Source organism: Trachymyrmex septentrionalis, unplaced genomic scaffold, assembly GCF_001594115.1.
Source record: "Trachymyrmex septentrionalis isolate Tsep2-gDNA-1 unplaced genomic scaffold, Tsep1.0 scaffold40, whole genome shotgun sequence".
NCBI classification, from domain to species: Eukaryota; Metazoa; Arthropoda; class Insecta; order Hymenoptera; family Formicidae; genus Trachymyrmex; species Trachymyrmex septentrionalis.
This window is the reverse complement of record NW_017305569.1, coordinates 3,524,258-3,549,827: the sequence shown is the minus strand read 5'-3', so window position 1 is coordinate 3,549,827 and position 25,570 is coordinate 3,524,258. Positions and strand designations below refer to the sequence as shown.

Sequence of the window (25,570 nt, the reverse complement as noted above, 5' to 3'; positions counted from 1 at the left end):
TTTACGTAGGCGTAATCGCAGGTTCATTCGCAGCGGGCGCGAGAATCTCAAAGGCTGCCGGATATTACTACGCCGCACGTTGTGTGCGAAGGAAACGCGAACGGCGGAGTACAGAAAGAGAGAGAGAGAGCGAGAGGGGGCGATAAATCGCGTAGCTGGGCACCACGAGAGCGAGGGAGACGGACGGCGATTGGCCCGCCAGGCAGGAAGTGGACGTCAGAGTGGGGGCAACGTCGAAGGCAGTTGAGTCGGTGGTGGCTACATGTGGATATCCGCCGGTCGTGACGAGAACTTTCGTATCAGGGAGCAGACGTTAACTTCCTCGCGTCGAATCGCGGGAGTCGTGACTTATCACACCGTGAACGAGAGCAATCCACCGTTAATCATGCAGATGGACCCGACGACATTGCAGCTGATCCAAGTCCTCGAGAGAACCGTCTCGTCGGGTGAGTGTGTTGGGGAGTCGTATCGTCGTGGCGACGTTACGGAGGACCGGCGGGCCGCTTTCTTCCATTCAGGCGTCTTCTCGAGATTTTACTCGATCGAAAGCGCGATGCCGACGCGATGCTGGATGCAACGACGACGGTGGCTGCGACGGCGGCTGCGAGGGCGATGGCGAGCCCGATCTGGAGCACATGAGAGAGATATCGGAGCAACCGCGTGCGCGTCATCGTTCTCGGTTCTGGCGAGGCTCGTCGCAACGTGCTCGGATCGGACGGCCGCCGCCTTAGCCGATCGCGCAATTTTTCCAGCGACACGGCCGCTGTCGTTGTCTCGTGGACGGGACTATGAGCCATTTCGCATGCTGTTAGGCGCGATATCGCGCCTGATCGCGCCCCATCGTACTGTTGCTAGGCGCTTTGTTCGCCGCCGGAAAAGTATTGTCCCGTGTGACGGTTGCTGATATTCGCACGCATTGGCGCGACACGCATCGCCTCGTTTTCGTCTAACCTATTTTTTTCCATGATTTCTGGCGTGGTATTAGTCTTTAGTACACGCAATGCTTTTTTCCAATTTTTTATTACACACGACGGATTGTTCGTGTCTTAGGTTAATTTTCATCACAAAAATTATTAAGTAATTCTTTAACATATACTTTTAGAACACCTTTAGAAAGTATGTATAAGGTGTACTAAAAAAAATTGTACATGAATATTGTAACTAATTATTCTGAAGTGGATTTTGTTTCATGCATGAGGCGCATGATGTATCATTTTATTCTTGTTAGTCATCAAGTATTAAAGGATACAATGATACATTATGTCTGTTCACATTGCTTGAAATCCCTAAAAGTTTTGCATTTAAAATGAGATAAATATATATTTGAGCGTTGAAGAAGAAGAAAGTGAAGATACTGAGTACAGAAAGTACAAGCAATGCTTAGGCAACGTGAACAGACTAATTATGTTTATCATGCACGAAACAAAACATACTTTTATATCAATTTTTATCAATGTAGTTTAATTTCAATCTCAGTTGAACTAATTTATATTTTTCTAGTTCTAAGAATTTGAAAAAGATAAAGAGTAATTTGAGCCGAGATTACAGTTAATCTATATTGGTAGAAATGGCATCAGTATTTCAAAGAAAAGAAATGAGCAGGATATGAATGATCTAATCGTACCGAGGATTAATATTCTTAATTATGACATACGAATATAATATATTTTCATTGCATTTTCAGACAAGAATGAGCTGGTGGCAGCGCAGACTTTCTTACAGCAGGCGGCCGAAACCAATCTCGTGAGTATAAATTTGCCACTGTATCACTATGAGATTTATCTTGCGTTAGTACAAGAAATATTCAATTGCAATACTCGGTGATATGTTTGCTTCAGCATGAATTCGTGCAACGGCTCAGTGCCGTGCTGGTCACAGTCGGCGCGAGTCCCGTCGCCCGCATGGCAGCGGGCTTACAGCTCAAAAACCAACTTACCTCCAAGGATCCTGATATGAAGTTTCAATATCAGCAACGTTGGCTTACTATCCCTGTTGAAACGAGGGAATATATCAAGAAAAATGTAAGAAGTGCCATATTTATCCTAATATTTTAACATTTTAGTCTATTATGTAGAGATGACATTCTTTCTTCTGAAAATCATAATTATATATTACTTGAAGTGAGTATGAAACAGAAATATTTTAATTTTTGCTCTATTATCTGTTTATATCTTTATTCTTAATTTTATTTTTATGTTTACTCTTTTAATCCTACTTATAGATAGGTAAGTGATAAGATAGTAAGGTGATTCAATTCTGAACGAAAGATTTGAATTCAATTTCGTGGTTCAAATTTGATAACACTAATTTATTTTAAAAAATGTTCTTTTTTTAATTACTTTGAAGTAGACAAGGTGCTTTAAATAAATTTTTGAAGACGAAACGCATGTCAAATTTTGCTAGCATGATGTTTGTGAACTAATAGAAATTTCATGTGCAAAAAATGGTTTTTTACGATATACGACATTTTTTTATAAAAAGGTAACATTACTTTGAAATTCCGATAAAAAGTCATGAATATATTGTTCATCCCTTATAAAATGCATTCCTTTTTATTTCAATATCTTGTTTTTTAAGCATAGTATGAAAGATTTATAAATATTAATTTTTTTAAGGTAGCATTTTTCGCATGTGATGATGAAATTGTATACTTTTATAATTTTTATTTTGTGTACATTGTAAATTTAGAGATTTGTTAAGGAGGCCACTTGTTGGCATGCCAAGCGGAATTTTTTTTAAGGTCAAATATGAAAAAATAGAATATTAAATCATTATTCAAATTATTACATTGAAAAAGTATTATTTAAATATAATTTAAGTAAAATTCTTAAAATGTTTTATTTTAAATTATATCAACAAAAAAAAAGAATAATATAATGAAATCCGTTTTTTATATCTAGTTTTAAAAATTAAAAAAATATTTTTAGAATATTAAAATTATAATTAAGCATGTCAAGTGCTAAAAATATATATAACATTTTGCTATAAATATTTTTAAAAAAGGTTAGCTATTTGTGGCTATCGATAAACAGTGCAATTTATCGTTATAGATTCTGCTAAATATGTATGTACATATATACGGAGGCGTTATGAAGCACTAAAAAGATTACATTCCAGTACAGAGCGCAAAATTTAGACGGGCGTAAAATTTTAATAGGTACTAATAATTTTCAAGATGTCCAAAAACATACGAACATTGATCGCTCCAACTGTGATGTCATCAATGTCCTTATCCTAAAACTCTGAAGCTGCATTCCGCTGTATTCAGTACTGAAAGTCTATAGTGTATGTTACGTACATTATAGATTTTTAGTATTAGCAGTGAAGAAATTGATGAAACTTCCTTTCTTTTGGTTGTTGATTCGTTGCGGTTGGCGGGAGGTTAATGTTTCATACCTGGCAACCCTGGGACTGGGGCGCGAAAGCAAATGTAGGACGTCTAATACATAATATCTCTATATACAGTGTGTCCCATGTACATTACCTACCTCGAATATCTCGAAAAAACGCATTAAAAAAATGTTTTAAAATAAAAATTATATGGTTTGTACATGTGTATTGATATTACAAATTAGAACTTGTACTTCATCGTCAAGGTGGAAAATTTATTATTTTAGAAGAACCTCCTATTTAAATTTTATAACATAACATGGATAAAAACTAAGATATTGGAAAAAAAGCATTTTATGGGATAAGCAATACATTCATGAATAGTTCGGAATTTCAAGGTAACGTTACCTTCTTTACAAAAAAAATGTATTGTCAGGAAAATTATTTTTTTATTCTATGAATTTTTATAATAATAGTAATAATAATCATAAAAAATTATTACGAAAATTATCAAAAGTAATATTTTTCAGAATGCGTTAAATGTATTGGTCAATTATTTTTCTTTATGCACAGAGAGGTATACTTATTCTTGCAGATTTTAGGAGCGTTGGGAACAGAAAACAATAGGCCAAGCTCTGCGGCACAATGCGTCGCTTATGTTGCTGTTGCTGAGTTGGCAGTCGGGGAATGGAGCGAATTAATTCCATTGTTAGTCAATAATGTTGTCAACCCGTCCAGTACCGAGATGATGAAGGAGGCTACTTTAGAGACTATTGGATATATCTGCCAAGAAATCGAAAGTGAAGTGCTAGTATCACAATCAAATGAGATTCTTACTGCTATCATTCACGGTATGAAGGGTTCGAGCACGTCAAATCACGTTCGACTAGCGGCTACAAGCGCTCTATACAATTCCTTGGAGTTCACTAAAGGAAACTTTGAAAAAGAGGTTAATATTAGTATCATTGACGCGAATATCATTTTTATATATAACTGTGATACAATTTGTGCAATAAATAACTAATGCTTTGATCTTTTAATTCTATATATAGACGGAACGAAACTTCATAATGGAAGTAGTATGTGAAGCTACTCAGTCTACCAATACTCAAATCAGAGTGGCTGCGTTACAGTGTCTTGTAAAAATTATGTCACTGTATTATCAATACATGGAACCATATATGGCTCCAGCATTGTTTCCTGTAAGTGTTATTTGTGTAGATTTCAATTGTCTTCAAAATTGTCTATAAAATATTACATGTTAAATAGTGTATAATATTTTATTAATGGAATTTTCATTTTAGATTACATTAGAAGCTATGAAATCTGATATTGATGAAGTGGCACTTCAAGGAATAGAATTTTGGTCGAATGTATCTGATGAAGAAGTGGACTTATCAATGGAGGAAGGAGAGGCATCGGAAGGAGGTCGCCCACCATTAAAAGTCTCGCGGCACTATGCTAAAGGAGCTTTACAATATTTAGTACCAGTGTTGATGAAAAAATTGACCAAGCAAGAAGAATTTGATGATGAAGATGATTGGAATCCTTCGAAAGCTGCTGGAGTTTGCTTGATGTTGCTATCGTCTTGCTGCGAAGAAGCTATTGTTCCGTTCGTTCTTCCTTTTGTCAAGGATAATATTAAAAGTCCCGACTGGAGGTATAGAGATGCGGCTCTGATGGCGTTCGGTTCGATTCTTGGAGGTTTAGAACCTGCCACATTGAAACCGTTAGTGGAACAAGCTATGCCAACTCTCATCGAGCTGATGTACGATAACAGTGTAGTCGTCCGTGATACTGCGGCCTGGACATTTGGCCGCATATGCGAGATGATTCCAGATGCCGCAATCAACGAAACCTATCTGAAGCCATTGTTAGAATCTTTGGTGAACGGATTGAAGGCAGAACCACGGGTTGCTGCCAATGTATGTTGGGCATTTACAGGATTAGCAGAAGCGAGTTACGAGTCTGCTGAGGCGAGCGAAGACGGCAATCAACCAGAAACGTACTGCATGTCACAATATTTCGATTTTATCATTCAACGACTTTTGGAAACTACTGATCGCCCAGATGGGGCTCAAGCGAATTTGAGATCTGCTGCTTATGAGGCTCTCATGGAGATGGTGAAGAACTCACCGCGTGATTGTTATGTAACCGTACAAAAAACTACAATGGTGATACTGGAGCGACTGCAACAAGTATTGCAGATGGAGTCGCACATACAGAGTCATTCTGATCGTGCCCAATATAACGATTTGCAGTCGTTGCTTTGTGCGACTTTACAATCAGTCTTGCGTAAAGTCACTACAGAGGACGCTCCGCAAATATCCGATGTAATAATGACCGCTCTGCTTGCCATGTTTAACTCAAACTCCTGCAAATCAGGTGGTGTACAGGAGGATGCGCTTATGGCAGTTTCGACCTTGGTTGAGGTGTTGGGTGAAGGTTTCTTGAAGTATATGGAGGCATTCAAACCTTATCTTTGTCTCGGTTTGAAGAACTATGCCGAATATCAGGTGTGTTGCGCAGCGGTCGGTCTTACTGGTGATATCTGCCGCGCCCTCAAAAACAAGATGCTTCCTTATTGCGATGAAATTATGACTCTGTTATTGGAAAACCTCAGCAATAACGCCGTGCATCGCTCAGTTAAACCGCAGATCTTTTCGGCTTTCGGTGACATCGCCATGAGTATCGGACCGGAATTTAAGATATATTTGGATGTTGTATTGCAGACGTTGGTGCAAGCATCGCAGGCTAACGTAGATAGAAGCGATTACGATATGATCGATTATCTCAACGAGTTACGCGAGGGCGTACTCGAAGCTTACACTGGCATAGTTCAAGGTCTCCGCGGTGATGGGAATAATTGTCCGGATGTCGCTATTTCTCTTATCGAACCGCATGTGCCGTACATCATACAATTTATCACCTCGATAGCGCAAGATCGCGAACATTCCGAGGGTAATGTGTCGGCTGCGGTAGGTTTGCTAGGCGATCTCGTCATGGTGTTCGGAACCAAATTATTGCCTATGGTGGAAACCGAGCCGCTTAATGATTTGCTGGCCAAGGGTAAGAAGTCACGCACTCACAAAACTAAACAGCTGGCGAGCTGGGCTGCGAAAGAGATTCGAAAGCTCAAGAGCACTGCTGCCAACGCTACGTCCAGTTGGTGAGTACCTTTTCTTTATATTCTCTTGATTTGTTTTATGCGCCTTTAATTAATTCGCAAAGTTCTCAATGTGATTTAATCATTTTAATCGACGCGCGATGCACTAACACTGCATATTATTTTGAGTTTGACTTTGATTCACATTCCGTTAAAGGGATGAAATTTATCTTTATTATTTTTTGCGCTTTTCCGCACTCCGTCTTTATTATGCATATTCGATTTTACTATCTCACCATACATTCTTCGGTTGTTAAGTTTAATTTAACTGGCGAGCTTTTTATAGCAAGAATAGGATGTAGTTAGGACAGAATTATTAGAGGAAACAGAGAAGGGGGAGGACGGAAGATAGAGAGAATGAAAGCGAGAGAGAGAGAGAAAGAGAGAGAGAGAGAGAGAGCGCACGTGAGCATTGAAGAATCACTTCAATGTTGATAGGGATGCACTACCTTTTGTCATAGCGTTGTTTTCTGTCCCTCGGATTCCCTGCGTACGCGATTTGAAACGTCCGCTGGAAACTCCCCCTCTCCAAAAAGAACGAGCACCGATGAGCGACGGTGACTGATATTTGGCTCGCTTTTGTTGTTTACAGATCACCCCACGGTTGTACTGTCGTGCAATTTGATTTGACTAGAAAGCTATCAAACACAATACAAAGACAACAAGATTGGATGGTGCGGATGCGAGTTGATGGATGTGCGTGAGTTCCGAAGCGATGATGACGAGATGGAGTGATGAGTCTGCACGTGTCCCTATCTGGCGACGGTATTTTATTGATATAATATATCGGTGTCGAGCGCATCTCATATGATACGAGAGAAAGGAATTTTTAGTGAGAAAGCGAGAATGAACGAAAGAGAGAGAGAGAGAGAGAGAAAGAGCGAAACAATGAGAGAATAAAAAAAAAATACCTGTCTGCCGGATGCTGACAACGGATGATGAGGAATGCAAGTGGATGTTGCCGATGAATGAATCAAGGTCAAGTGAAAAGTCTGCCGAGAAGAGAGAAATGATTCTGGTTGTAAGTATGCCTGATACAAATAAGCCCTGCGGCTTTTATCCGCGTGATTGAGAGATTAAAACCCAAGAAGAGAGAAAGAGAGATAGAGGACAACTTCAGTGAACGATTACCGTGAGCAATGAGAAAAATTAACGAAAGAAGACATGAGAGAGCGCAACAGGAATACCAAGCGAGGTGGATGGAGAGTATACACATACGAGTGAGGGAGAGTGAGAGACTCAGGGAGAATTTCTGAAACGAAGTGTTAGCATGATAGATATGAAAGAGAGTGAATGAAAAATGTAGTAAAATATATGATATAATCATGCGTGTGTGTGTATGTGTGTATTGTATGTATAAGAGAGAAAGAGAGAGAACGAGTCTTTTATTTACAGTGACTCACCGTTAACTCGTTGTAAAGCTCGTACCGAGCTTATCAATGACGTGCATCAGATTTTGAACCGCGGTTTTTAGCCACCGATGCTTAGAACTGCGCCGAATTCACCTGCGTAGAAAGAGAAAGAGTATCGCTTTCCTATGCAACAGAATGAAGTTTGAATGGACAGCGGAGGAGAAAGAGAGAGAAAGAGACAGACTGATTGTGAGTGCGAAAGGTCGGGAAGATTACAGAACTCAACTTGGGTGCCCAAGGTACCCCTTAATCCGATCATGCTGCGCGAGAATCCGTGTGACCTATTATGTATGAGATGATGCGTATGTTACTTTTTCCCCATACGTGAATGTCTGTTGCTGTTGATTGGATAATTAAAGTTAATATTTTGATGGCACAAATGATTTAGTTGTACCGAAGTCCTCGTCCGGCCTGAACGTCCGTAGGAGCAAATGATCTCGAATGCTCAAAAACTCTCCAATTTCCTCAAACTTTCTCCCCTTATACTCCCGTCGATATCATATAAGTCCTTTTTAGTAGTCGGTCAAGTATATTAAGCGATCACGGTATTCACGAGTGGTGTCGCAGACGAGGAGCTTTTCGCACTGCCATTTGGAACAACGCTGCACGGCTTGTCCAGACATTTTTTAAACACTCGTTTCTTCCTCTTCTCTCCCCGTAAGGCGTCTGGACCACTCGAGATCTATCCTGGGTGAGATCGTCTTCCTGATCGTATGTTACTATGCAGAAACGCCCGTCGTTCCCGTGTTTACTCAACGGGAATGTCTCTTCGCGGATCGCTAGGACTTTGAGAAGATACCGTGATCGCGTTTAAACTGACCGAATTCTGTCAAACGGATAATTGGTGTAGTCTAGAGTCGTAGCTTGGAGATAAGTAGTCTAGTGGAGAATTCTCTCTTTCTAGGAATCTAAGTTCGAGGTGAAATCACGCGCTTTGATTTATGCGAAATCGCGAAAAATCCTTTCTCCACGTTCGACCGGGATGTCTCAAGTATCCTACATCTCTACCTCCGTTTACACTGCGTCTTTGATGACGAATAGTCAGTGCCGTACTCCCTGATTGCGAATTGTCGCCGCGAGTTTGTTCCGTAGAGTCGCGAAGCCTCCTTTTTTTCTAATGGTGATTCGCGATTTTTAGCGACATTTTGCAATAATATCGCAATGCGGAGTTACGTCATGTCGTCGTCATCGTCGTCGTCGAGAAACGTGTCTGCGGTAGTGCCATGCATTCCAAATGCTTTTGCCAGTAGATCCTTCTTTTGTAATTTGAATATTTTGTAGCGATTTTGCGTTCACATACATATATCCTATATATCCTTACACTCTTCTCGTGATTTTCCGAGTGCGAAAGGGGGATAGTATATGAGTGCGAAAGGGAGATAATATAGGAAAATCTCTAGTTTTTTTAATTTAATAAACGCGAGGCAAAATATGTTTTGACAAATATCGGCGCGGAGACATACGGTTTCAGAAATTTCATTGGCACCGACTTCAGTGTAACACATGGATTATGTTTCACTGATTTATTTTCGTGTCTCCGAAAATTAAAATTTGTGTGTCCTTAATCGTTCATCGATGAGACCAATGCACTTTTCAAACATGCTCAAACAATTTTTATATTTATGAATTACTTTGCACAACACGCGATAACATTGATTAGCATATTCCGCATAAATGTTGCCACTGTATTTCGCAGCCTGGGTTTTTACGAGAAATATTTTTAGATACCTAACTTGCACAAATTCTAGAAAAATAATCTCTATGTTTTTATCCTTTGTTTAAGAGATGTGTACGGACAATTTGATTTTTTTTTATCCACGTATCTATTAGATTTAATATCGATGACAATGATACTGATAATATTATCTTCGATTGTAAGAGATATTGTCAAATTGTAAATAACCAAGTAAGAAGCGTTTAACCGTCGGCTTGAAATCTACTTGTCGAGTGAATATCAAAGTTTAATGTGGGAGATATATATACATATATATATTGAGATCACTTCTCTAAGAGAAGGCTAAACTATTTTTCTAAGATAAGATCTTTCATAAATTACGAGATAAAATAAAATAAAATGTCTTGGGAAAACACAGGAAAATGTTTCGAACTTGTGGCAATATTTATTCGAACTGTATTGTATATATATATATATCTATTTTAAGGCGATTATGTTAAATACCAACGATTTTCAAAAATCTATTAAACATATATCTGTAATTTTCTTTTGTTTTAATTAATAAACTACCAAATAATGTTAAATTTATGACATCAGTGATTCTGACATACGAATTTATTAAGTATTTCAGTAGTATTTTATATTTATTAAAAAATTGATTATTCTTGTCGAAATACGATGCCCTGAACGCCGAAATTTCGTTGCAATTTGCCGTTTTAACACGATTATCATCGACGGCGGTTAGTTAAAAATCGCAATCAATGACTTGATCGCGATGGACTCGGTAAAGAGGCGCGTGTATATTCTTTTATACATTCCATTTAGTAGAGATTAGGTAGAAAAAGAGAGAGAGAAGAAAAAATAGAATGAAAGTGCCACAACGGAGAGGACAGCGGTGCGTGTCTTTCCGTATCTTGTAAAGAACTCGATCACTCGCCTATTCTTCTGATTCGCAATCGAGAGTTTGCAATTTCTGTGTGTGACGGTCGTCGGAATTCGCAGCGTTCCGATTTTGGTGCTGAGATCGATTGTTCTTTTAAAATTAAAAGTGCTGGTGCTAAAGCGTGAAATCGTAACGATGATTCTGAGATCAATTAGTCACGTTATTTATGTTGATTGTGCATCAATGTACATTATTTATAGAGTTTTATTATTATTAACAAAGATTACATTATATTATCTCTATGAAATGTAAACGGTTTAATATATATATCTTTTTTTATTAATTTAAATTATTATTGAATTATATATAACAGAAAAAAATAATTGCTTCAGATTTAAACAAAAATGGGAAAACAAAGTTATGCAATTTAATTTGTTGAACAATAAGAATTTTATAAGATAGAAATATTTTTCTCCTTAAAGTCCATAATTCATTGTTAAATATTCAATAGTAAAAGATCTCTGATCAAATCTATATTGAGAGTTATCGAAGGCTAGAAATATGATTAAGAACGTAATTATCGTTCCGATCAATGTTTTAAAACTTTTCATATATATTATATTCATTTATTATAATATATATATATATATAACCATGCATTTCTTTTTGAAAAGATCTCAATTTGCGCGAAATCGCCGCGAATTGCGTCGCCGAATTCGCCAATAAGGGGAAAAAGGCAAAACGAGAGAGTCAGATGCGAGAATGAAGCGTGAAATCGCTGAACGGATGAATCAAAGATATGTGATGTAAGAGAAAGAAATGAGAGAGAGAGAGAGAGAGAGAGAGAGAGAGAGAGAGAGAGAGAGAGAGAAAGCGTAGGAGACAAAGCGACGAGATACAGAAGTGACAAAAGATACAAAAATACAAAAAAAGAAAAAATAATAGATATATATGTGACTGTGATTTTTGGAGAGACTCTCGTGTGCGAGGAGTCGACGTTCTATCCTGAAGGGAGCACGGTCCTCGCGATCTTTCGCGATCCTTTCGTCGATCATAGAAATGAAGCTCTGGCGGACGATCCTGATCCTAGCATATCCTACGATCAAAGCTCCTTCTCTTTCTCCTCTACCTCGACAACCTGATCGAGCCTGAAACGCACATGTCGGGATCGTGGCCAGAGGTAAACTCGCTCTCGAGGACCGTGCTTCATCAGACTGGCTTCGTAACGAGTATCGATATCCTCGTCAGTATAATTAATTCTTTATCCTGTAGACTAGACACTTGTTAATCAATCCCTATTTTTTTATCGAACGAATTAAAAATTCCTTTAACAGAGCTTCGGATAATCCGTGCAACAAGAGAAGTCTATATATTCCAAAAATTCGTATGCCAAAGATTTCTTAAAAGTGATAGGCGATTAACACAGGAAGTGTTAATTCAACGTGAAAAAAAAAAATTATCGGATTCCGACGCCGCTCTGTGAGAAGATCACTGTAGACTGTAAGTCATCGCAAAATATTCGCGCGAAGCCTACGTTCTTAACAATAGATTTTTCCGCCGTAACGACGTCTTCGTGACGATCCGGAGGAAGCGACGTAACACGTCCTTACAGCGGAAGATCCTTGGTGCGTGATGAAACGAGGATTTCTCGTCGGCATGCGAAGCCAGCCTGAGGGAACTTATAATAGCACGACAAAGCGACTTATCTTGTCGACTAATTAGTTGTTTAGCCTTTTCATCGTCGAGACTCCTAGAGTGCGTGCGATGCTTACCAGAGCGAACGTACGTGATATGAGCGTATTTTACGTAGTATATTTAAAAATCGTGTGCATTACGCTGTATCAGTGATGATGTGCGCTGTGAAGTAAGTAAGGAAGTTTACCAGGGATGCGTCGATGATGATTGATGGAGCGGATCGGAGAGAGAAGATGATGGTGATGATAATAATGCTGATGATGTTGATGTTGATGTTGATGTTGAGGATGATAATAATGATGAGGATGTTGATGATAATGTGGTTGGCTCGTGATTCGTCGTGAATCGCGGCGTCACGTTCGAGAAGAGAGAACGGATCGTCGATGCATGGAGAAACAGAAGGCCAAGCAAATATGTAAAAGTAAATATAAATTTTGTATCGCGAGGCGGGCCGGATCGCGCCGCTTGTCGGCCTGCGGGATCGATGGAAAATTTCATTTCTGAGAAAATGTGAGCGCACTATATTATTAATATACTAATCTCTATATAGCCAATATACTGATGTATATTTTTGGATTCAAAAATTATAAAAATGGAGTATTTTTAAAAATACTGAGAAAGAGAAAGATCTCGACAGTATTCATCTTTCTCTCTTTACGACTGCCTTCATGTCTTGTTGCAATTGCATCTAGTATCTTTTAATTTTAAAATACATTTTTGACAGAGGGGGGGGGGAAGAGGAGGGAAGAATTTAAATATTAGATTATACAACACTACCTTACATTAAAAGCGGTACAATATTGCAGTTTTTTGAAGTTTTCAGGTGATCCCACGGGCTCGCGAGCGTCCTCGCGATTCGCCTTTCGCCTGCGGTGTCCTTGTACGTACGAGACAATATTTTCGATAATATTTTTTAACGATCGAGTCGCGAAACACGAGCCCAACGCGTAGATCTGTTGTTCGATGCTTGAAACCGCGCGGCGGTGGCGACGAGTGCATCGCAGGAGAGTAAAAGCGAGTAATTCCTATTTTTTTCCCTTTATTCTCGACGATATTGCCGAAAGAAAGTATTCTATTTGGAGAACTACGATTGTGCTTTAAATTGCAGAAGTTGCGATTGATAGTCCTTTCGTTGCATTGCATGCGAACGCCACTTCCAGGAAGAATTATCGATGCTGCAGTCTCCGTCAATTAAGAATCACGTGTTCCATAGTAATTAACTGTAACATATTATACATTCATTATTATAATGAAAATTTCAATAGTGCCGTAGCAATAAAGAAAATTGCGTCTGTCGAGTCTAAGATAAAATTCAGTGGAATTTCTCTCGTTTCTGCAAAATCGTCGCGATACCGACATCTCTCGTCTCGTTAAAACGACCCTCGCTGAGACTCCCTGCGATTCGCAACATTTTTTCCGGGGCGGAATGCCAAGAGTGACGTCACCGTCGCGACGAAGTGGGCGAACTAATTAAAAAAAAAAAAAAAATGAAAAAAAAAAGAAAAAAAAGTTGCGTGCGTGAATGACGTATGGTGCGCTGCGCGAGAGAGTGCCGAATGCTGCTGCCGATCGAGAAAAGCGATCGGATCGAGCTAATTATAATTGACGCGTGGTGGGAAGAAAATGTGTTTTCTGGGCGACCTATATATGTGTGGGTGAAGCGAGAGAAGAAAATAAAGGGGACGATTCTGAATGTGGACGTCCGCCTGCCGTCGTTGCTCCACCCTCTCCTCCAAGCAATCTCCTGGCACTCGATCCGCCGATCTCTGTAGGATAAGGCTCCTTCGTGTCGCGATAAGAAACGACAGGCGACGAGCAAAAATCACGGCCTACTCTCGCAATGTGAGGGGATAATTTAATCGCTGATTTTTTGGACGGCGTGATCTCCCTTCGCAGATCGGATGTAATCATTAATGTTTGCTCAACTCGATGCCCCTTTTTGCGTCTGCGATCGGTATCGAGCTAAGGGAAAAGCACCAAATTTGTTCGCACCTTGTGGACACCTAACGGTTTTTGACGGAAGAATAATTTAAAAGAGAAGAATTTTACCATTTCGAGAAATGTGATGTTACAGAAGAGATTTTATTTTGTATATTTAAGGGAAATTTGCGAGAGGGAACATAAAGCTATCAGATTTAATGTAGCGTGAGTTGACATAATCCACTGGCTGCCACGTCAACTATAAATGTTACGTATTATGACATAAAGACATTTTTATCGCAGACTTTTTTGCGACTGCACAGCATGGCAATCAACATATAATAGAATAATAATTAGATATTGAATATCGCGTGATTGGGTAAGAATACTCAGTAAGAATACTAAAATTTCAATGAAGATCCATCAATATCTCAGACTGTACGGAGCATTTACTCGGGAATCTCAATTAACGTAAATAAATCCCGAAATTTTAGAGAGCCAAGTGAATGAAGACAATACGTAACACTTGTACAGTTTTAAATTATGGATTGTTAAATTAAAATTTAAAAACAATTCATGTTTGACTTACAATTTCGAAATTGATAATATATAGGATATATAAAGTTGCTTGAAGTTGCTATCTATACTCCATCTAAGTTTTGGATTCGTGCAAATAAAATGTTCTCTGTCTTTTCGAAGGATCTCTTTCATCTAGAAAAAAAAGTATCAAAATCTAGTACTTTTTATGAAATTATTGACTTAACCAGCGTGTCCGAAAATTAGAAGAGTAGACGATCCTAAGCATTGCAATTATAATCCGATCTTTAAAGAATATGCATTTCTTCCTTCACTTGCTTCTTTCATTGTGAGCTCTTTTCCTGACAGTCGCAAGGAACTAAATCGGAATTCAATGGGAGAGGGTGCGGCACATCAACGCGGTGCAAGAACTGAATGCACCGCGTTATCGTTTTATTCCTATTCGGTTTGAGTCAGTCGTGTGGTGCTTGCGAGGATTGTGTTTCCTGTGGTGATTTATAATTGACAACGACAATGTGACTTCGGCTACATCGCTTACGTGAGTGCCAGAGCGATCGTGGAATGATTGGGGGACGATTCTTCGGAAAGTGTGTCTAGCGTATAATTGGTCACATTAATGATCGTTCGATTAGCAGGCTCCACAAGGCCCTTACGACACATGGAGAAATATCGCGACGCAATATTGTAACTCTTCGCGTAAATACGCGAGGACGTTCCTTTCAGCGTTCGCACGAATCCTCGATGCACGGGAATGCATCATCCACGTTGCATCGCACAGGAACAATTCGATTTGCATATCACGTAAGACATTAATGTGGCTGACTGTACCATTGAGTGCAAGAGACAAGATTATACGAATCGCCAAGCGACAGTGCCATATAATATCGAGTCATTTCGACTGCTGTTTCTTCACCGATTTAATTTGCCTTTCTTCGTAAACACGAGCGAGCTTCAAAACGCGGGAGAAGCGCTCGCGAGTCGGGAATGCGAATATCGAGATCACGAAACGAGATTCAATCGGCAGAAATTGCGAATTGCTTCCTATTTTTATTTCATAGTTTTCTTTTCTCTCACGAAAAACATGATGGCCCGAAAATAAATTCCATTTGAAATCTTACACGCGATGATACGCATTATTACTTATACAGTCGCCGATCAAATACATCGAGCATAGCCAAATGTGTCACCCTTTCTCGAAGACCTCAGTTTTACACCTATCGCGTATTTTTTCACTTTTTTTCTTCGCGAGAATATTTTTGGAGAAATTAAAATTTTATTTTATATTTTATATCACTATTTTTTATAATAGGCCCCGTAAGTATCGCCTCAGATTATTTATGTTTTTACGCTCGCCAGAGAGAATTCAGTATTAAATAATCTAAGGATCTTTTTTTTTTTAATGAAATTAAAAATTTATATCACGATGGAACTTTGAAACGAAAATCCTATTTATCTAGACGAGGATGAAAAGGCGATCAGATCGCTGGCATCATGCGTTCGTAACAGCATGTGCGTGTCAGCGTTACTCTTAATCTTTTCTAAATACCTTTAATCTAATTTAAAAAGCACACCCCGCGTCACGGATTAACCGCCCGTTGTATTTCCGATACATTCCGATCTTTCGAACAGTGCGCGTGCAGCTGACCAAGATGTCAGTGTTATTATTTGCAATAAATCATAAATTCGCGTTTTTTTAACTAGGAGGATTTATGCAATTTAATATATCTGGGGTGCATCGGTTGCGTTATATAAAAGAAGCGCAATCGACGCTTTGTTGTGTTTTACAGTTCTCGCCAATCATTCGTCATCTGATCTATTGTGTGAATCCTGATTGTGAAGAACTACATATCTTTCTTTTGTCGTAAATTTTTTAAAAATTCAAACAGGTTATACATTTTTTCGTATCTTTTGAAGATTAAACGTAAAAACTGGAAAACGGGTTAAGAATCTATTTTAGATATACCGATAAATAGTTTCGAAATTATTAAAAATCAAATATTATATAAACTCGGCAACTGAAGAATACTCGAACTCACTGGTGTTCTTGTATTTTGGATCCGTGTCCTGTTAATAGAAGTCGCAGCTCGGCGAATCGCCGTCAGTGCTGAAATCATTGAGGTGCATGGTGCACTTTTGTGAATCCACAAGAAAGAGAAGTCACTCTTACGCTTTTATTACGCGGAGGGAGAAGAGCAAGAAACGATGCAACGCGCTTCGCATCGGTCAAATCATCCACGGATGGAGGCTAATGCACATCACGTGACGCTTTTGTAAGGTATCATCGAGGCTTTCGGTAACGTGGGACGACGTCGAAGTTTACCGAAATGGAGCGGCAAGACGGTGGTGATTCGACGCGGACCGATAATGCTGGAGTCGCGGAAGCTAATGTAAGTATTATTTATCTGTTTCCTTGAACGACATCCTTTTGTCTCTTATTTCGATTATGTATCGAATTCACGAAAGCGAAATTTGATATTGAAGATAGCGTTAAGTTGATTTAACTTTTTATTCGCTAATTATCGAAATGATAACGGTATAAACTTATTGATATGTTTTTGAAATCTCATTAAAATATGATTAAAATGTTTTATGAAATATGGCTTAGTATTAAAGTAATTTTGAAATTTTGAAAACAAATCTAGCTGTACTAAGGTGAACAGTTCCAACAAGTACTAAATTATTATTATTCTATAATTAACTGCAATTTGAATCATAAATTTCTGGAGAAATCTCGATACGATTATGTCTTAATGAGATAAAAGACACAACTAATTCATATGCATTTTTAAAGATATACATATATGAGTAATTCTATATCAGTTCAGATAGAAAAAAATGCGTATTTTGTCTTTTCCTGAAATTTTTCTTATACATTATTTTCTTATACTTTTCTTGTAATATTAAAAATAAAAATGTTGCCAATTTTGCTCAGGAAATCTATAACAGATAATAAAAAGCAATAACGATAAGAGGTATAATTAGAATTCTGTATAATTAGAAGTGCTATTTGATTGCGAATAGCTTTGCATAAATGTTTCATAGGATGACTTCGATCTCGACGATCTTTTGCCGATTGTTGGCGAGTTTGGTCGTTATCAAAAGCAATTGTTATGGTTGGTCTGCTTGCCGGCGTGTTTGCCGTGCGGTTTTTGCGCCTTTAATCAATTGTTCATGGCAAACACGCCGTTGCATTGGTGCAAGGTGCCAGGTTTGGAAAACATGGACATTGCTCGCAGAAAACGCCTCGCCATTCCTGCAAGCCAGGTGTGTGTGTAAGAGAACGATGTCGAGGTTGATGCTTATGCGACACTGCTCTTGTAGGTCGATTTGTAAAGACGCCCATTACATGTTCATGCGTCATTTCTCATTTCTTTATCTGCTGCTCATTACATCGTACCGTATCTTCTTATTTAGCGCTAGATATGATAGCGTTAGCTATTATTCCGTGTATTCATTTTCTTATCTTTTAACGTTGCGTTCTCCTCGTGACTTGTCTTCTTCTCTGTACACACGTATAATTCATTAATTAATCGCAATGTACATAATTTAGTTGCAAATTGAATTTTGTTTAATTGGTACTTAGCAACTTATGCAAATGAAGTAAGCTAATTTTGGATTTATAGCTCGCTTTTCCTTTGGGTGTATTTCATTTTGTGCTTACAGTGCTTGAAAACATCATTTGTCCTCGTTTAATATTTGACAGACAACAAGGATAAATTGATGCTTACAGCGTGTGAGTGTAGACCGCATCCCTTGATTGCGCCAGGAGCAGTTGGAAAAGTTAATTCTTGTAAACACAACGTATATATGAGATTTTGTAGCAACCCAAAATAGTATGCGTTAATACTGGAGGTGAGACTGCTATTTGTTTCGATCGGATGTAGCTCGGTAGGATCGATCCTGTCTTACAGTTCGTAGCAAATGCATTATTCATGTGATATCGCACAGATTTTAAAAGATGTTATGTAAAAGCAGGACGACAATGAGACGTATAGCCAGTGCATGAGATATGATATCGACTGGGCGACGATGGAGAATTACTCTGTCGTGGCGACATACTTGCCTAACGCGTCGTGGTCTGTCATGCCCTGCGATCACGGTTGGGAATATGAAACTTCGGAGATAACATCGTCCATCGTCATTGATGTACGTTTGTCTAATTGTATAAAAAAAATCATTAGTATAGCTTATCGTCTTACATTGCAGCGAATCTGCAACGAAATTAATTTATGAATTAATTTATTAGTACATTAAATTTTTAGAAGTGAACTAAGTTTCAAAACTTTAGACTTTTGGTACACAATTTTATTCGTTTCTGACAGAAAATTTGATTATAATTAGTACGATTCTCTATGAATATACGTACAAGATATTTCATTCGAAGAAATTTAAAAAATACAAGAATAAATTTTTTTTTAACAAAAAAAGCAAAATATTTTAGATGCTATACCTTATTACATTAGAAAATCATGTTATAGTTTGATCTCGTGTGCGATCGTGCGATCTATCCAACAATTGGTTTAGTAATTCTTAATGCAGGAGGCCCTATAGGAGTGTATCTGTTTGGTACATTAAATGACAGGTAAACGATAATTCAGGAGATTTAATTTTTAGAAATTTCACACTTATTGATTTTTTTTAATTATTAATTAAATCGTAATTTCTTTTTAATCAATTAAAAAAAAATTACGTATTGTCTTTTCTGTTTTTGTGGATAAATACGTGTAAAAATTTATTAAAATTTATTAAAAATTTTTCTTTTGTTTTACTACATTCGTTTTTGCTTATCTTATACTTTATTGTATTTCATATCATATTATACTGTAGAATTTTATTTTGTTAAATAAAATAGGCAATAAATTATCTTCCTTTACATGTAACAAATAGCAATCTGTTTATCTTGTTGGATAGAATCGGTCGGAGATTATCATTCTTTTCGTGTTTGGCGATATTAATAATCGGCGGCTTTCTAACGGCAATTTCGAACAATTTTTGGACTTGGGCTTCTACACGCTTTGTCGTTGGTTTGACAATACCAGCGATTTACCAGATACCTTTTATTATATGTAAGCATTTAAATGTTACAATCAGTTAGTTATCCTGAAATTAATTTATTATATTAAGATATCTTATCTCAGCTCTGTGTGTGTCGGTACTTATAGTTGAGTATAGGTTTTATTATAAATTTATTTTTGTAGCTTTGGAGCTGGTCGGTCCAAATTACCGTTCATTCGTAACGGTTATGACTTGTACTTTCTATACTTTGGGTCTTTGCATGCTGGCAGGTGTCACTTATTTAATACGCGATTGGCGAACGCTCACTATGATCACAAGCGTGCCTTTTTTGATATACTTCTTTTATTGGTGGTGAGTGAAATATTTACAAAAATTTTTTGTAAATATTTTATAAATATTGTCTGCTACTTGGGATATTGTAAAAAATTCCCTGTAAAAAATAAAATGTTAATTTTAACTTAAAGACGTATAGTGGACTTTCTAAGACATGTAAAAATGTAAAAATTAACATTTTTGCATTACTTAGAAAGTCCACTATACGTCTTAAGTTAAAATTAACAGTTTACTTTTTACAGTGTATATACATGTAAACATTTATGCGTGTGAAAGATTAGAGATTATTACATAGGTTCTTACCGGAATCACCGCGATGGTTATTAGCGAAAGGTCGTTTAAGCGAGGCTAATGATATTCTTGAGACTTTGGCTCGTGTAAATGGCAAAGAGCTTCCGACATCGTTCACGCAAAAACTCCGTCAGCGTATGATGATGTCAAGATCGAACAGCGAGGAGGAGAGATTGCGAACTGGTCCTGGTGTGCTTTCGCTTTTTAAATTGCCAAATATGCGTCTCAAAACGTGTCTTATTACTTTAAATTGGTAAGTTAAAATATATTCACAAGCGCAATTAATTATTTTACAGTCGTCAGAAGCATAATAAATTCATACATCAATATCTCTGCTTTTTTGTTCGTGGAGTTTTCACAACGTTTTCTTCTGAACATTGGTTTTAACTATAGATTTATTTCGGATAATTAATCTAAATTCTTATTCAGATAAATATTCTTATGCCTAATTTCTTCACTTCCAGATAATTTGCGGATAATCTTATCCAGGAGATATCTTCATTGTATTCTGGGAGATATCTTTTGGATAAAGTTATCTAGAGGTGAAGAAATTGGACATTAGAAAGAAAAGAATATATTTGTTTGTCATACGATTTTTCTGCAATTTTTATATCTCACATTAGTACACGTTGCAAATTTTTATCTTTGTAATCAATAAAAAAAGCAATAATTCAAATTGATTATGATGTAATCATGTTCAATATAAATTGAATATGATGATTTGCTTCTAATTAGACTTGTCTCTAAATAAAATATCTTGAATATAGAGATTACACGATAATTTATAAACATTTTGTATGATACGAGAATGAATGTTTATTGCGATTAGGTTCGCCAATAATATGGTGTATGTTGGTCTTTCTTATTACGGCCCGGCTTTGGGAAATGAAGAACATTTGAGTTTTCTGTTTTCTTCCCTTGCCGAGATTCCCAGTTACATCGCTTGTTGGGTTGTAATGGATCGATGGGGCCGTCGATGGCCGCTTTGCTTGTGTATGGTCGTAGCTGGAATATCGTGCATTGCAACAGTGCTGTTATCGTCCGGTACGCACTGTTAGTCAATTAATTAATGACTTGATTAATTAGCAAGAGTGACGATATAATCAGTTAATTGTGCGACGTGTCGATATCACTGAAAGCAATAAGTTTTCTTATTAATTAAAATTGAAATACTAAAAAAACTAAGACGTATCAGTTTTATAACTATTATCTTTTTATTCAAGATGCTGTTATGGAGACTTTGATACTATTTCTCATATCAAAATCTGCGATATCGGCGTCATTTTTAATTATTTATCCTTTTGCTGGAGAACTCTATCCAACGCAGTTACGAGGAGTTGCCATTGGCTTCTCCGCATATATCAGCGGCCTTGGACTCATCATTATACCTTTTGTAACATATCTCGTGAGTTGGAATTGATATTTAAATTTTATTTCAATAATGCTTTCTTATTATTATTTTCCACAAAATATACTTTTATAAAATTTACCAATAGTTTTTCAAAAATTTATAATGTATTATTTAATAAATTTAATTTATTATCTTATTATAAATATCAAAGATAAATGTGTAGATATTCATCTTTGGTTACAATTTATATTTTTATAATATACCAAATATTTGCGAACATGATTCGTAGGGGAAAGAAAACCTTGTGTTGCCTTTAGTCATATTAGGAACAATCTCGGTAATTGGTGGCTTATTCGGATTGCGACTACCGGAAACATTACATCATCGTCTACCACAAACGGTCGAAGAAGGAGAATTATTTGGCAAAGATTGGACATGCGCGGATTGTATCCGTTGTGTTCCAGCAAAGTATACACTTCTATTAATTGTCACTTATTATATTTTATTTCATGTAGAACATTAGAAAGCTATTTTAATTTAACACAAATTTTCTCTTTTAAAATATCAATTAAATCGAAATAATATATGGTAATAATTATATTAATTTGTAGAAAACTAAAAATGAATGAATAATTTAGAAGTTATAGTTTGATGACATCTTCTGTACATTCTTAATATAATTTCTCTATTTTTTCTTCTGGAATTGTAGACTTCTGATTTATTAAAATTTGTATTCTTTAGACCATCATCAATCGCGGCTTCTTATGAGGATTTATCGACGCGAGAGACAGTAGAGATGCAGGAAGTACCCAAAATGTTGTTTACTTCATCCATTTTGGAAGAACATCAACGGCCGAGCACGACAAGTATTCGCCGTTTGGTTCGCCAATCCAGCGTGATGGATACTCAACGCGATTCTGACGGAACTATGAAGATGACTTATTGGTTTTAGTTCTAGTCAAAACTCTTTGAACCAAATGTTCTTCTAGTCAAAATAAAGTGGAACTTTTTCCAATTTTTTCTGTAATTGAATTAAATATTTTTTAATAATTTTGATTAAACAATTATATTATACCTCTTTGACGTTGATTCATAAATTATTTGAGATATATATACTTATATTTAAAAAAATATTATAGTTTATGTTTATAAATAAATAATTTATTTTATCGAATAAATGCTATTTTAATAAAAAGCATAAATTATATTGTTGTAAATTATATATATATATATATTCTCATTCATATTATTTTAATCAGCTCTATTCTCGACATAAAAATATCAAAATATAATAAAATCTGCCAAATAATATCGAAAAAAATGTTTAATTATCATAATCAAGGATGAAAGTCCAACTATTATCATAATATAGAGATTCGAATCTCGCTTGAAGTAATATTAATTTCCGCAATAAATTCGCAGTTTTTAAGTTTCTTACAAATATTAAATTATTGATATTTTTATAAAAAGATAACCATAAAAAATATTATTGTTAAACTGTTTGTCAATATGATATTGCTACTGTAGTTTTGTTCATAATTGCGTTTCAAAACTGAAAAATATTTTGGCGCGGTTTGCAAAATTAGATATTTGTATAAACTCATACTAAAATATTTAAACACCAAGCTTTGTCATCAAAAATAGCATTATTTCTCTTAATTCAATTATTCTCGATCTAATACAAATTATAATCATATATATTGGACACATACCTATCTTAGATTTTTTTCGTACGATGATTCAGCGTTTTCAGAAGATAAGAGAATAAAGAAAAATGGAACGAGCAGTTAATGTCGTGTCCACGATGCATTTATTCACATTCGGTATACAAAACACGAGGATAACGAGAAAAATGAGAGTGAGGAGTTCAGCCTCGAATATCTTCCCTTGTACAGATTCTCGAATAAAATTTTAATTTCGTCGCTTATGCACTTTCTTCCTAATTTACAGACGTGTGGTCCTGTTGTAGCAGCTGTAAGCAGGAGGATCACTGTATATAATTAACGTAGGATATATTTCATGGCTACACTTTCGCACGAGTCGATATACCTCTCCAGAAGTCGCCGCTTTAGCTCGGGCGGGTACGAGACGTAGATATAGTGATCAGGCATGTCCTCGCTTGATAGGGGCAGATTCTCATCCCCATGATCGCCCTTTCGCCTGTCCAATCTGCCCTCGTTATGAATACTCGTATCGTGCAACGGAGAAGTACTTGAGCGATCCGTACTTCCGTTGTAATCTACGCTTCCACCGTCCAATCTATCTTCGTCTGCGGTACTACAACCAATAAAAATAGAAAAAAATTAAATTCTTCATTTATGTAACGTAAGACATGAGTGACGTAAGACATGCGTAGATCCTAATATAGCCAACAGTTAACATTTAATTTTTTATTCTCTTCTAATGTCATTAGCAATGGATAAAGATATGCCATTAGCAATGGATGATAACAAACAAATCTTCTGATATTTTTGAAGGATCCAAAAGCATTATTATCTTTTGTTTTATGCTATTTAGAAATTTTAACAGCAAAAGAAAGTTAACATCTTTTTTGATTATTACATTTCTGAAATATTCTTCTATAAAATATATTTTTTAAAAGCTTTACAATGATTATTAAACAAAAATAGATAAAAAAGTAAGTTATCTTACGTAAAATAATACGTATATTCAGAGAACAAGACAGTGAGTATAACCAAAGTGATAATTATATGTAGTATTATATGTAGATATACTCACAGTTTAATAAACTATTTTGTAGTTATTACAATTAAAATAGTTTATTCAACTGTGCATATTAATTCTACATAAAAACTCATACAGATGTCAGCCTTTATAGTGGCTACCACAATTTTCTCTGATAATGAATATAGGATTGTTTCAAAGAAGTGTTTATGATGAATATATAAGTAATTATATATGTTGTACAATACTTCTTGATTACTTTTATTTTTAATTATAATACTAACTATAATACTACCTATAAGACTCCAAAGAATATTAATTCAATAATTGTGAATTATCAGGCTATTCGAACCGCGCTGGATGTTATTTTGCAAAACTTTATATCAAATATAACAATAATTTATTAATATTAATTATTAATATTAATTTATTAATATTAATTTATTAATATTAATACATACGTTTCGACCTTTTAACTTGATCATCTTTAGTGATCTTATTCTAATTAATTCTATTAATTACTTAATGATTTACATCCGAAGTTTTTCTTAAATACCTAATGATAAAATAAATTCGAGGGAATAAATTATCTTTAAATGTATACATTGCTCAATATTTTTATTTTGATATCTTATCGAACAATCTTTTGGAATTCTTTCAAGCTATTTAATCCAAGGATGTATGGCTCCCCAAATATTGTATCAAATGGAAACATTAATGTGCTGATTATATTTCTATAAATATCATAACATGTTGATTAATATTAAAAATTACATTATCTATGTAATAAATCTTAATCTTATCTTAATCCTTTTTATTTGATCAGCTTTAACAATTTAGCATTTATTATATTCTAATAGCTTATCTCTTGTCATTGATCGTAATAACAGACTAAATATTTATTATTTTGACTGATACACGTGTCATTGGAAGGGGAAGCATAGACAGTGGGAGATTTTTAAGTGGGAGATAGACGACCCAAGATAGAGTCCTCAAGATGGATAGATATGTGTCCGACAAATTTTCTATCTTTGTTTATTTAGCCCCTCTTTTTATTTTTTGATATATATCATTTCAGATAAGACAAAAATTATTTATTTTCTTCTCATATATATAAAGCTCTAAGAATTTTTTAATAATTTTTCCAGAATTTTTAATACTATATTTTCTCATGTTGATAAAAATAAGAAAATGCAATACTAAAAAGTTGATAAAAAATTCTGAAAAAATTTGTAGAGTTCTATAAGAAAAATAAACAATTTTCGTCTCTTGCAGT

At 36.1% G+C, this 25,570-nt stretch overlaps 3 protein-coding genes across 7 annotated transcripts in view; 2 read left to right on the top strand and 1 right to left on the bottom strand.

Moving 5' to 3' along the window:
* LOC108751096 (importin subunit beta-1) lies at positions 1 to 19,766 on the top strand. Of its 4 annotated transcripts, XR_001939465.1 has the most exons (8): positions 2 to 446; positions 1,685 to 1,743; positions 1,839 to 2,021; positions 3,926 to 4,279; positions 4,383 to 4,532; positions 4,635 to 6,499; positions 7,089 to 7,841; positions 19,757 to 19,766. XR_001939465.1 is itself a non-coding variant. In XM_018491064.1 (7 exons), coding segments are annotated over exons 1-7 (2,796 nt in total). In that variant the 5' UTR covers positions 1 to 262; the 3' UTR covers positions 16,694 to 16,769. The 4 variants fall into 4 exon arrangements, 3 of the variants coding, with proteins under 3 accessions (XP_018346566.1, XP_018346564.1, XP_018346565.1); XM_018491064.1 differs by lacking the exons at positions 7,089 to 7,841; positions 19,757 to 19,766 and adding an exon at positions 16,693 to 16,769 and having other exon boundaries at positions 1 to 446; XM_018491063.1 differs by lacking the exon at positions 19,757 to 19,766 and having other exon boundaries at positions 7,089 to 8,291.
* LOC108751098 (carcinine transporter) lies at positions 16,943 to 22,625 on the top strand. Its single transcript, XM_018491067.1, has 11 exons — positions 16,943 to 17,005; positions 17,661 to 17,882; positions 18,594 to 18,764; positions 19,097 to 19,200; positions 19,530 to 19,684; positions 19,817 to 19,985; positions 20,263 to 20,511; positions 21,088 to 21,302; positions 21,482 to 21,663; positions 21,899 to 22,077; positions 22,351 to 22,625. The coding sequence occupies exons 1-11, from the start codon at positions 16,943 to 16,945 to the stop codon at positions 22,559 to 22,561; spliced, it is 1,920 nt and encodes a 639-aa protein (XP_018346569.1). The 3' UTR covers positions 22,562 to 22,625.
* Positions 22,579 to 25,570, bottom strand: part of LOC108751097 — a 9,161-nt gene continuing 6,169 nt past the window's right edge. Inside the window, exons 7-9 of one of the 2 annotated variants that reach the window (XM_018491065.1) lie at positions 23,659 to 23,886; positions 23,322 to 23,599; positions 22,579 to 22,630 (exon numbers count right to left, since the gene is read on the bottom strand). In XM_018491065.1, coding sequence (XP_018346567.1) covers positions 23,554 to 23,599; positions 23,659 to 23,886 — 274 coding nt within the window. In that variant the 3' untranslated portion in view covers positions 22,579 to 22,630; positions 23,322 to 23,553. The remainder of the gene's footprint in view (positions 22,631 to 23,321; positions 23,600 to 23,658; positions 23,887 to 25,570) is intronic. The other variant, XM_018491066.1, reaches the window with a different exon arrangement.

Coding starts and splice junctions, on each gene's coding strand:
- LOC108751098 (XM_018491067.1), top strand. CDS start 16,943: ATGGAGCGGCAAGACGGTGGTGATTCGACGCGGACCGATAATGCTGGA. Junction 20,512..21,087: donor TGTCTTATTACTTTAAATTG/GTAAGTTAAAAT, acceptor TATTGCGATTAG/GTTCGCCAATAATATGGTGT. Junction 21,664..21,898: donor TACCTTTTGTAACATATCTC/GTGAGTTGGAAT, acceptor CATGATTCGTAG/GGGAAAGAAAACCTTGTGTT.
- LOC108751096 (XM_018491062.1), top strand. CDS start 263: ATGTGGATATCCGCCGGTCGTGACGAGAACTTTCGTATCAGGGAGCAG. Junction 1,744..1,838: donor AGGCGGCCGAAACCAATCTC/GTGAGTATAAAT, acceptor TGTTTGCTTCAG/CATGAATTCGTGCAACGGCT. Junction 4,533..4,634: donor TGGCTCCAGCATTGTTTCCT/GTAAGTGTTATT, acceptor TTTTCATTTTAG/ATTACATTAGAAGCTATGAA.